Genomic DNA, 13,229 nt, shown 5'->3' with positions numbered 1-13,229 from the left:
ATACTTAATATTCCGACAAGGTATGTAGAATAAAAAAAGTGATTTTGTGTCAGTTGCACTAAAAAGGGGTACTCATGAATACCATCGGTAGATATATTGGATGGGTGCTGCAATATGTTAAAAGTCAAGGTTTAAAAATGCTGAATGATTGCATTTTATTTGCTTTGTTTTTATGTTGAAATTTGTTTAAAATTTGTTAAGTGACGATGCTCAACATCATTCCAATATCTGACATGTAGTCGTAAGTATTCTTCTCATGTTGTACTTACTTCGGCTATATTTTGCACAAGCTTCACCGTGGTATCCGGGTGCACATGCTCCAAGACATTTCCCTGTGTTATAGTTACAATGTCGACAAGAAGGCGGGCAAGGTATGGAACATTTGACCCCAAAGAATCCGAGAGGACATCCTTAATGAAGAAGGATTTAAAGTTATGATGAATAATGCTTTGACAATAAACAAGTTTTGATTTAAGCAAATGAATTTAAAATTTATTGTTAACATAAAGGCCGTTGATTTACTTATTTCTTCCTACCTTGTTACTTTTAAAAGCCGGTTTCTTTTGTGAATTGAAAATCTGTGAATTCTTTGAGACTATCTCTAATACTTTATTCAAATAATGGACCTAAAATTTGGGCTTTAACACCGAGAAACCGGAAGAAGTACTGTCTTATGTTTTTTGCATTATTAACATCACTGGTTTTTTTCTAAATCACGCTTCGCTAATTAATAATCTATGAAAAATCTTTACAAAATCCGGAAATCATCTGAGTTTTTTTTTTACAGTCTTGCGCATGCGCATTACATTCACGCTAAATAATGGGAAGCTCTTTAGTTTATGTTTCCACAATATCATATTTGCATTGATAAACTCAAAAACGAAATAACAAATAATTGAATGAAGATAAAATGTATTTACATGCAGCCTCATAATGGTTTGTTATGAATAATTTAACTGTTATTTTCAATGCAGCTTCATTAATTTTTCTCAAAATTCGTTTTGGAGCAATTCTTCAAATTGTCGCTACATTACGGGTATATGGGAGCAGAGACATAAATAACTTGTTATGTCTCTGATCGGAGGCTTTTTTAAATGTGCTGAAGTTCTGTCCCAAGACACAATTATATTTTCTAACTAAGCAGAGTGTAGTGAAATTGATAGCTTTATTGTAGGCCTAACGATTGGTTAAGTCAATGTAAAAAAAAAATATAAACGTTGAGTCGATGTATCTGTCCCAAGACACAATTAGATTTTCTAACTAAGCAGCCTACGCTTGGTTAAGTAAATGTAAAAAAAAAATATATACGTTGTGTCGATGTATCTATTTCGTAAATGTCCGATATCATATGTAATGTCAACCCGTGCACGCACAAGTCAAAGTCTAGTTTTGACTGAAAAAAAGAGCATCAGCTAAAAACTTAGGGTCTATTGATTGAAACAATGCTCTATAACAAATGGAAAGTAAAAGTCTCAAAATTGTTCTTGAGTAACAACATTGAAGCATATTTATTTTGAATTGATCTATGTTTTTGAGAGTTGATTTTAATCAACTCTACTATGCAGTTACTTTGGCAAACCGAAAGTGAAACAGTGTTTGGACTTAAGCACAAATCATCACCGCTGACAAAGTTTAGTTCTTGAAAATAATCGATAAATTTGATGTAATGTGCGATGAAGCATTGTTTTTCGAGGAAACCTATTTATAGATACCTTGACAATAGTCAGATTTTAAATGTACGAATAATTTTTTTGTAGAGTTATGTATTCCTATGCTGAGTCCAATATAGTCTTCTTCAATCAGGCACTCGGCTGTCTCCGTAAATCTCCGACCAGCAGAGAGTCTCTCTTTGATTGTCGGAGATTATCGGAGACAGCCGAGTCAGCTGGTTAAACAACACTAGAGTTAAATATTGCTTGGATCCATACAATAAAAAATCAGTCATTAAAATCAACTCCCGTCAGTACATCAGAACTTTGATTACCAATTACTACTACTTCACACAGATCAAGGTGAGCTGTTGTAGAATAACCTGGTCTTTTGTTGTCATTTCCTTCTCTTGTGTTGTAATATATCACGAAACGGCCTTGTACTTCACACGTTATACTTTTGAAATTAGATATAGTAGATATGCTATTTCCTGAATCATGAAAACATAAATGACCATCCTCTTTGTTGGTTGTATTGGACACGTATACAGAAAACCCCAACAATCTGCTAGCAAAAACACTGTTAGCTGTAAGGTTTAAAAAAAACAGCACAAGTAAATTACATATATTGAGAATAACATCAGGTTTTTGTTGCAATTTAGATAGTTGAAATGTTAGCATATCTTTGAAAACTAGTCCATTCTTTAAACAAGAGGCCCAATGGACCACATCGCTCATCTGAGCAACACTGGCTTTATATGGGCGTTCAAAGAATATTGTGCCATGTGGCCTCTCGGTAGATTAACCAAAAATGAATATCCGAATTTTCACCAATTGTTGCATATACTTAATCTTTGACATTTTTTTACCTTTATGGAATACCCTTTTGTACCGAAAAAACATCATATGCAATATAAATAACTTAATTTTCAATTGGTGTTCACGATTAACTTCCAGTTCTCTTTATTTTAGCCCCCCCCCCCCCACCCCCCATCACTTTATAAAACGATTAAAATAAATGAGAGCATAAGGGTACATTTTCTCTCTCCACTACTTGCTACTTATTATATTTCAAAACATTATATATGTGAAAGAGGAAAATCGTACCTCAATGCATCAGAATGAATGCGCTCAATTCCTCAAATTTAAAACATTGAACAATGTAATTGGCCTTCTCCGTTATAGACAATTGCGATTTAGAAGGCATGAATTCATTTCATATAACCTTTCATATCCTTACTCACTTGATTGAAGAAAATAAACTTAACTGAAAATGTTGTCATATATGTTAAAGAGCTATAATTCAAATTAATGTATTGGCAGGCACGTCGCTCTTTTGTACTAAGGCCCATCCATTATTTTCATCTTTATTAAATATCAACAAATGTGTACAAACAAAGATGATTTTCCATTGCAAAAAATTTTTAAGAACACCGATAATGCTTTTATCCTCATAACAATAATGTGTCAGGCCTATGGAAACGGTTTAAAAGGCATTGTTTTCATTTACTTGTGTTCGAAAAACTATCAAAAATTTTTTGTAGATTTTATGCAATTCATCGTTGAAGAAGGGGCACCAGAAAGTCATTAAAACATACATGTATCGTCCTTTTAGCAAGATCAACCAAAATTTCAGTGTAAATCGTAGAATCATAAGCAAGATACATAGCTTGGTTTAAGTCATGTTTTTTGTTCACATGAGTTTACTACATTCAACTTAAGAACTTTAAACTTGGTATTTCCTATTCAGCATAGCTGCATTTGAAATATAAACAAACTAGAGGATGACCTCAGCTTTGTGTACAAACATATAGTAGCATTGTGCGCAAAGCTCTGTATCTTACTTGTTACTCGAAGCTTGACTCTCAAGTTAGTAAAATTATAGGAATTTGTAAACAATTAAAACAAGAGAAAACTGCACTAAAACAAAGAGAAAACTCAATTTATATTTCATGATATATGTACTTTAGTTATATACTTCTAGCAGCGAGAAAAATATCCGTTTTGATTGAAATTGCTGAACATCTTAATAGAACATGTTGCATTAATCAACTATTACGTAGAGATAATACCGAATTACACGCACCACCATAATTTTACCCCCAGGGTGGCCCCACCCTATCCCCTAAAATCATGGTTTGAAAAAACTAGAATGAATCAACACTACCTGAAGATGCTTCCACATAAGTTACAGCTTTTCTTGCCAATTGGTTTTTGAGAAGAATTTTTTTTTAAGATTTCGCTATGTATTTCTGTGTAAAATTCGACCCACCCATTGTGACCGCACCCTACCTCCGGGATCATGGTTTGAACAAATTTGAATCTACACTGAGGATGCCTCCAAACAAGTAACAGATTTTCTGGCCCTAACTGGTTTTTGTTGAGAAGATTTTTCTCTATATATCCCTATATACAAATCTCGACCCCCCATTGTGGCCCCACCTTACCCCCCAGGGATCGTGATTTTAAAAAAAAATGAATCTACACAACCTGAAGATGCTTCTTCAGTTCCAGCTTTTCTGCCTAACTGGTTTTTGAAAAGAAGATTTTAATGATTTTTCTCTATACATGTGTATCTATAAATTTAATTCCCCATTGGGGCTCTACCGTACCCCCGGGGATCATGCTTAAATCTACACTCCTTGAGGATGGTTCCACACAAGTTACAGCTTTTTTGGCTGATTGATTTTTGAGAAGAATATTTTTAAATATATTTGTCTGTATATTTCACCTCAGGTGAGCTAACAATTATTTATGTCTGTCCTAAATGTACATACACATCAGCAAAATTAATCTCCGTTAAGACTGAATAGACGAGAAAATACTTAAAACTAGCCTAAAACACATTGCAGTAATCAACTATTACGCAAAAACCATACCGTATTACCATTAGAATTTGTATTTTAGTAGTTAAAGTACCATACCTGTTATTGCATCTTATTTTCCGCAAGTAACAGTCAGCTGTCTTAGTTTCCGATATCTATTTTTGATTGTTACGTAAAAATTACAAAATAGAGGCAATAGTTCCCCTAAGTTGCAAACCGTAATTCATAAAAAAAGAAACAAAAATGAAAACAAGCTAAAACAACCGTCAAAGGTGAAAATATCAACGCATTTGAATATTTATTCTCAATTTACTTCACAAAATCGGCATTAATGTATCTTGCACGTTTCAATTATTTCTTTCGCACGCAAACTGTTCCACAACAACCAAATTTATCTTTGTCAGATTGACCCATTTCATATACGTTCAAAATTGCCGTTTCTTTGTTTCAAGGAGGGTTTTGAGATATGAAATACCGAACCCGAAGTTTAACTGATTGACCCTCATTCTCTCTCTATCTTATTATCATTTCCGTAAATTACTCAAATTAGCCCTTAATTTTTGCAATTTATATTCTCCTTCCCATAAGGATAATTTATGTTACACTACGTTGAATTCGACTCAGTAGTTCTTTAGAAGAAGATTTTTAAAAATGCACACCCCCTTTTTCTACAGTTTCAAGGTTTTCTCAGCTTTGATTAAAGATAGGTCTTTCATTTCTGCAATTTATTTTTGCCTTACCATAAGAATACTTTGTGCTAAATTTGGTTGAAATTGGATAAGCGGTTTTAGAGAAGAAGTTTAATATGCGAACAATTTACAGACAGACAGACAGACAGACAGACAGACGGACGGACGACGGACAAACTGTGATCAGAAAAGCTCACTTGCGCTTTCAGCTCAGGTGAGCTAAAAATCAAAACAAATTGATTTGATTTTGTTAAAGGCATTTCATCCATCAAAATATGCACTGTATCTTACCAAATGGTGCATTATCCGTTCGATAAGTTATCCATATATATGCTATACTCTTTATGTCTTCGAGGTCTACCATCCATGTGACATCAGTTGGAGATGCCTCAGATGTGCAACTGTCACCAACTAACGAGAAGTTTCCATCTACCGCCTTGTCGGAGGAATATTTCTCAGAGGACTGCCATGTTGGCTTTTTCTTGGCAAGGCTCACTACAATGAATAGAATTACTTTAAAGGCTAAACACACAATCGACCTGTATGTTGGTTTAGATTAATCATTTGCTCGTTATATAAACGATTGCAAATATCTTTCCTTACATGAAGCTATAGAATAGCGAAAACGTTCAAATCTTTGCAAATAGTTAAAGGATGTAACAATGGATACCCTATCGTTAGACAGTCGCTTTACTGTAATTCACGGGTATTAACTTCTAAATAATATGCCTATTTCAAACGTAAATGTCAGTATTAAAAAGTAATGTTATCTTAAAAAAATATCCTGATAATAACTTTGGTGGTACGTGATCGAATCTTATGCATGAAAGCTTCTTGGCCTTAACAGGATTTCATTACGTAATCAACCAAAGTTATTCCCGTAAACGTTTAACACCATGCTTTATTTATTTGACAACAGTCCATTATGCTATCATTCTAAGATAAGAAACATTTATGTTTAAACGTTTTAATTTAAAACCATATGATGAGCAACAGCTTGCGGTAAATAACGCACAAAGGAATTCAGTTATGTCTGGAAGAATGGACTTTAATTTATAATATTGTTAAATTTATATCATTTCTTAAAATTTCATGATGACTGCTGCCGTTACATGGAATGTATTAGAAAATATTAAGATTCTATAGATACGAGAGTTGTTAGAAACTTCGCGGAAAAGTGATTTACGGCAAAATTACTGTGTACTTTGTAGGATCTTTTATTATTTGACTACCAATTGAAAATAAGTAGTTAAAAAATCATATGATTTTTAAATTATTTTCCACAAATGCAACGATTTTTGTTTTGCATTGATGGATCTTAGGAGCACGCTTCATATTTCCACGAAATCAAGTGACGTCAAACTACTGAGGGCAAATTAAACTTGCACTCTTTTTCAAAGAAAACACCGTTTTAGTTCACTCACGTTTCATGCTATTAACACATTTTTAAAACGCATGCCCGCGCTATTATTTGTCAAATTTTTGTATAATGTCTTTTGTGTCAGATCATTGATCATTTAGGTTCAAATATCTCTGTTCACACAGTCTCGACCTAACATAAGAAATTAAGCGAAATCCATAGGTTTTTTTTTTTGGGGGGGGGGGGGGGTGGGGGTACTGCAAGAGCTCAAGATATCAGTATTTTCATTTTCAAATCTTCAATTCCAATTGTGTTTCCAGCTGTAAACCTTTGTTATATAAAAAAAGCAACATTTAAGAATCCTTTGGTTTTATTTAATGATTGCCGGGTGCTCCAAAGTGTCCAGTTACGTCAACGTTTTTGACTAATTTTTTAAGCGCTGGTCGTTCATTTTTGGCGCTAAAAAGGGCCCAAAAATCTTAAATTTGATTGAAACATTAAAAAAATAACCTTCATAACTTATTGTGATCTAATATGAACTATTGTTTATTTTTATACGCTTAAACTGTACATTCTTTTTAATAAGGTAAAATGCGTACACAATATAAAACAATTAAAAACTGACATGCTCCGTGAAGCATCTCTTATCCTAATAACTAATCTGTATATTTTTTAAAGGTCATTTTAAATGTACAATTTTTTTCGTATATTTTAAATACAAGACTGTATCAATTTAAAAAAATGCCAAAATGAATCAATAAAAGATAATTGTTCTTATCCCCATGTGGAAAAGTTTACTTATCTAAATAAATACAATGCATTTTCTTTGAGTTTAATAATTTAACTTCCCTTTTTAGTTGTAGTAGTGTAAAAACCTGGCTACAAAGGTTTTACACCGTAAAATAATTTATATCAGAGGACTATCATAAAGTATACATTACAATTCAATGTGTTAATGCGTTGGGTTTCAATTATCAATTTAAACAAAATACAATAGAAAACAAAATATGGACATTATTTTCTTATCAATATCATAAAAAACGCATGGAAAGACTTACAACAAACATGGATTCTTAAAAAAAAGGATTCATACTTTACATAAGGAGAAAAAACTTACTTCCCCTCCCTTGAGGAACTATACAACTCCAGAGAAACAAAACAAATATCGTGTACAGCATGGTGTTTGTTTTTCTCAAGCTTATGAACTTTTCTAAAACTAAACTATCTTTTAAGTGTTCCGAATGCCAGACTTATTAATCACAACTCTGCAGAACATGTCAATATTTGTTAAATATCACCTTAGCAATTATGTTGTTTTAGTGTTTTACAACTTGTTTTGATTAAAATTCAACTAACTTAAAAAAAAAAAAAACACATGTTGATAAACTGTCGTTAAAAGGGGGAATAAAGTGCAAATACTTCACATTGCCTTGTGCTGTATAGAAGAAACAAGACTGCATCAATTTAAAAAAATGCAAAAATAAATCAATAAAAGATAATTGTTCTTATCCCCATGTGGAAAAGTTTACTTATCTAAATAAATACAATTTACTTTCTCTCACTGCAATATAACACGTAATATGTTTATGACTACCTTTATTTATGAAGGTATGTCTGTCTTTAATTTTTTAAAATGAATTATTCAATAGTCTGTTTGCTACTGTGTACTAAACGGTACGCATACAAACCAGACATTTACCGATCTTATTTTGCAAAATAAGAAAATTATTCCTTTGATGAAATGAAATATGTTTTTTTTTTATTTACGATAGCACCTTGTTTTGAAATTAAGGATATATTTTTAAGAAAATATTAATTTGAAGTTAATAGACAAATTTATTAGTTATGTACTTTTTTTTTAATAGTAGGGATGCTTATTGGTTGTTTATGCTGTTAAATACCCGTTTGTATGTTTGTTGGCTTTTTCACAGTATCGTGGGTAAACTGTAAATGATTGCGTTTTATATAAGGTATGAGTTGCGTTATTCCTCTTGAATAGTTAAGGGATAACCGTTTTGGCTGTAGGAGGCCGTTTATTGTGTCAAAGGTACAGCAGCTTCATGCCAAATTTATTGTTTTATTTAATTGAAATGTGATGTAATTAAAAGAATAACACAAACATTTAAAAAAAAACATATATAATCTACGACACTGTTTGTGTCTCCAATAATATATTTGTTTTTCTAGTTGTGTTTTTCTCAACATATGTTTCAATTTGAGAATACAACTTGATGGCTTTTTATCTCATTATAAGTGCACACCGTCTATATAAATGTACTTTATTTCTTTATGTTAATAGTTTTATGTCTCAACTCAAGCAAACTACAGTGCATCGCCATTTTTTTTAAACTTTAAATCACAATTGAATTAATGCAAATTTTGTCTGTCGTTGATTAAACTAAGGCAGTTAATTTAGTGTATGGACTGAATATATAAAAATTGAAAATTTGAAAAATGCTTCAGAAACTACAAAATACTAAAAACTAATAAATGTTATAAAAATAATACATATTTTCGAAATTACAGAAATCAAAAATTTTGACGATTAAGGAAATGTTTAAAAAAAAGACAAAAACAAATCTGTTCACTTTATAACGTTTCTGACATAATAAACCTGTCAAGTAGAAGACTCCGATCATGAAGGTTGTACAGAGATAAAACATGATAAACGATGTGCATTAGGATGCGACACAAATAAACAGGTAAATTAACGAAGCTACTGCTTCAGACACGTGCGTATTTGGATTATGCATACACATGGTACACAGGTCTTGTGAACTAAGAGGGGTTTCACACCTCTAGACTGTTGACTGAGTTTGTGTATAATAAACTACTCCTGTATAACCAGATAAAGCAAAAAAAAAAAACAAAACACTGTGCAATATCAGGCGTTCATAAGCTAACAAATGTGTATAGTCCGTCAAGCAGTTTTAACGAATCAAGAAACTATCAATAAGTAAATAGTGTTAAAAATAAGTGCACTGTATTGTTATTTATTTAGTCACTAAAAAAATGACAAAAGTTACAATTCACTTATCAAAGTCTTATTTTGCTTAGTGTAATCAAACTGTTATTCCCGAAATAAATTGCGTTGATCATTAATTTGGTGGTAATTTCTAAATTAAAATTTTGACAAGGAATGTAAAATATGAGTATCAGATCCCCCGTGACATTCTACAAAGTATGTAAAAAATACTTAAATATTAGTAAAAATGTCATGGACAAATTATCTGAAAGAATGACAATATTAACAAGATAAACGACAATATGTCTCTTATAACAATATTGCTTTGATTGATCGCTAATTTTCTTCATCGCCTTTAAATTGTCATGCGAAGTACGTTACACAATTGAATGAATTCAGAAAGCAAACAATTTTTCAAATTTGGCGTTTTCGCGGGATTAAAAATATGGTTTTGAACGATAGATTATGTCATCCAGAGTTGATGATAAAGATATACAGAGATAAAAATAGATAAAATAATGCAATACAGCGAACTGTTTACATACGAATTTGTGGTTTTTCATTGACCGCGTGACGTCACAGTTATTATCGAAACAAGTCGGCTTCATCAAAAAATCCTTTAAGTGTGAAATCGAGTTTTCTCAAAATATCTCGAAAAGTACGTATGCGATCGCAGTCAGATATTCAGGAAGATAGTTTTTCACAAAGATATCCGTAAAAAAAATGACAGGCACTACACATACATGTACCCTTTAAGCGTTGTCAAATTAATTTTTCGGGCAAAAGAACAGAATTAAATCTATATTGTGTCTTTATCACTAGAATCTGTCAGTATATTATATCGTAAACAATGACAGGGGAAAGCCTGGCCGAGAAATGAAAGCAAATTTACATACCTTTTATTTGATTTAGCTAACATCTCTCCCAGTATTCTTATGTTTAATTCTCTATAAATCACATCACATTATACTTTATTAGAGTTCTTAGATAAGTTATATTTTGAGTATGTTTACAATGCTTTCCAATCAAATTCACATGACATTCAACTTATAGTCATGACGTCATCAATGTGTTAAACTACGTTATACTCAATACTAAAACTAATTTTTTGAACACAAAATTGTCTTCGATATTTTTTATTTGTTTTTGGTTTACGCTTCGTTGCTTAGATATTTGAATATGTACATATTAACTAAGATGTGTGATTTTACTGAGTTGCATGTTACTCTAGATTCCATATGCTTCCTTAACATCCCTTGCGCTGAAAAATAATTAGCGTAGTGCATTTACCCTCTACCCCTCTCATGAGACACCAGTTCATCGGAGGTAAACTTCCAGTATATGTGATGTCGGAACCCATTTTGAGCTTTGTTGACTAAGACAATGCAAATAGTGCCGTGTGAAAGTGCTTAAGACACAATATGACGTGATCAAGGCGGGGTTTGAACCAGCAACGCCCCTGTCTTTGGCTGAAGCCTGTTATCATTTGGTTTTGTCATTACAGAGTAAATAACAATGATAAGCTGACGATGAAACAAACCAAAACCGACTATTGTTATCTATACTACTATAAATTTTGGGCTGTAATACCAAGAAATTGGAAGAGTACTCTCTTTATACATTTTAAATATCATCGGTACTTGAAGATTACCAATTTGTTTTTATTTTTTCTCAGTGAAGCTTCGCTAATTAATAATCAACAACAATTTCTGTTAAAAATCCGGAAGTCATCTGTTGTTTTTTTTGTTTTTTTTTCATAATCTTGTGCATGCGCATTACATTCACGCTTAACACGAGAGGCGATTTAGTTTATGTCTCCTTAATATTAGATTTGCATTGATAAACTCAGACACGGTATTACAAATACGTGACAATTTTCATTGAAAATTTGTTATATATTCTGATCATCAAAAGTAATACGGGAGATAACTCTAACTCTAACTCATGGCATTTAATATGAAAAGTCCCGAGAGTTCCGAATGTCAAATTGGTGTGTAATTTGGAAGCGAGTAAAAAAAGTTGGTCAACAAGTGTTGCATTCTTCATTTATATGAATTAAATTTTAGATGAAAGCAATTTACAGCCTCAACATAGTTTGTTATGAATATTTTGACTGTTATCAAAGACCTTATATAAGTATATTTTAAACAACACAAGTGTTTATGAACGGATTTATTAAGTTGGCAGGTAAAGTCCACAGTGGTCAAAAATTGTTACAACAATGGGGTAGTCGACAACATGGCATACCCCCTACATCAACATTTTATGCCCTCCCTGCTGGGAAAAGTAGCACGCTGGGTTGACCGCAATCGTGCTACGGACACAATTCAACACAAAATTTGATAATATATTTGTATTACATAATAAAGATTTTTTTTACTCAAATGTCTTATTAGTCCACATAATATATCTATATACATCAACACCAACCACAACAAACTCACTACATGATAAAATCAGTTGGATGGTTAAATTGAAGGTGACAATTACGCCCTCTCGACCACTGTGACGTAAGCAGTAACCCAAAGGGAGCTGTCCAGGTCACCATCATCGGACCATTTACCCAGCTATCTGCTGAAAAGAGAGAGCAAAAACCAAACGGCAGCAAACTATTTCATAACATTAACTCAATAAACTAAAGGTACATGTAGTATGTCCTTAAAATTTGTAAAAAAAAAGAACACATACCACAATACATGTAAAACAAGGGTTGGGTTGGGCGGGTATTTAGAAATCATAAAAATATTTTGGGCTCCTTAAATTACCAACCTTTCCTTTCCGCTGCTGTATGAAAAAAGGGAGATAATCGGGAAATAAAGTGCCTAAATGTCAAACCGTATGCGATCGGATAATAAAATCCCGGATACATTATGTAGACATAAAAAAATTAGATGATTATTGCGGGGGAGAACTTTGATAACGGCGCATATTACGAGACAATCTGAAATATGCGCTATTATTTTCAATGCAGCTTTATTAATTTTCTCAAAAATCGTATCGAAATGATTCTGCAATATTTTGCTACATGTACATAACGGGTATTATGGAATGCATTTTAACTGTGGTGAAAGTCTGTGCCGAGACACAGCTTATTCTAAGCAGTATGTGGGGATTGATGTAAATTTCAACATATTACGGTGTGTCGATGTATCTATTTCGTAAATGTCCGATAGCATAAGCAATGTGAACCCGTGCACACACGGGTCAAAGTCTAGTATCATTAATAACAATTTGATAGCATGTCTGCTTAGAACTAGCATTAAGCGATAGCCTTTTAGCTCTCTGATTTTTTTGAAGAAATTATTAAAATAAAAAGTAATAAATTAATTGATTTCTATTTATCCATATTTTCTTTCCTTTCAAACGATATCTCTATACCAAATAGGTTTTTCCCAATGACTCTTATCATAAAAATCTCTTATTTTATTGATAAATAAAATATCATGTCAGATCAATAATAAATAATAAAATTCATGTTATTATTTATGAAAATTCATGTTATTGATTATGAAAATTCATTTAACCAATAGCGACACTAACAGAGCTAAATCATTGTTTCATCAACTGATATCACCATTCAGAAACAAACACGTTTTTTCTTATTCAATTAAATTCATGATTTGTCTTTATAATTAATACATATTCATAGTTATATGTTTATTGGTACATATTTCTCTAAAAAAAACCTAGTAGTTCGTGCTTTACGTAAACTCTATGTATTAATTTTGGCACAAACAATAA

At 32.1% G+C, this 13,229-nt stretch overlaps 1 protein-coding gene across 1 annotated transcript; it reads right to left on the bottom strand.

The window, feature by feature from the left end:
* Positions 1 to 216: 216 nt before the first annotated feature.
* Positions 217 to 10,848, bottom strand: LOC128169347 (uncharacterized). The gene is made up of 4 exons (XM_052835504.1): positions 10,779 to 10,848; positions 5,455 to 5,658; positions 1,985 to 2,236; positions 217 to 410 (listed from the first exon to the last, which is right to left on the bottom strand). Exons 1-4 carry the CDS (start codon positions 10,846 to 10,848, stop codon positions 217 to 219), a joined length of 720 nt encoding a protein of 239 aa, XP_052691464.1.
* Between the last annotated feature and the right edge of the window lie 2,381 nt (positions 10,849 to 13,229).

The sequence above is a fragment of the Crassostrea angulata genome, unplaced genomic scaffold (genome assembly GCF_025612915.1).
Source record: "Crassostrea angulata isolate pt1a10 unplaced genomic scaffold, ASM2561291v2 HiC_scaffold_118, whole genome shotgun sequence".
Classification (NCBI taxonomy): domain Eukaryota; kingdom Metazoa; phylum Mollusca; class Bivalvia; order Ostreida; family Ostreidae; genus Magallana; species Magallana angulata.
This window is presented reverse-complemented; position numbering and strand designations above follow the sequence as displayed.

Excerpts from the sequence above, each read along its gene's own strand:
- LOC128169347 (XM_052835504.1), bottom strand. The coding sequence starts at position 10,848 with ATGGGTTCCGACATCACATATACTGGAAGTTTACCTCCGATGAACTGG. Across the intron at positions 5,659-10,778 it reads TCTCATGAGAGGGGTAGAGG|TGAGCCTTGCCAAGAAAAAG; the intron begins GTAAATGCACTA and ends TATTCATTGTAG. Across the intron at positions 411-1,984 it reads GTGTGAAGTAGTAGTAATTG|GATGTCCTCTCGGATTCTTT; the intron begins GTAATCAAAGTT and ends TTCTTCATTAAG.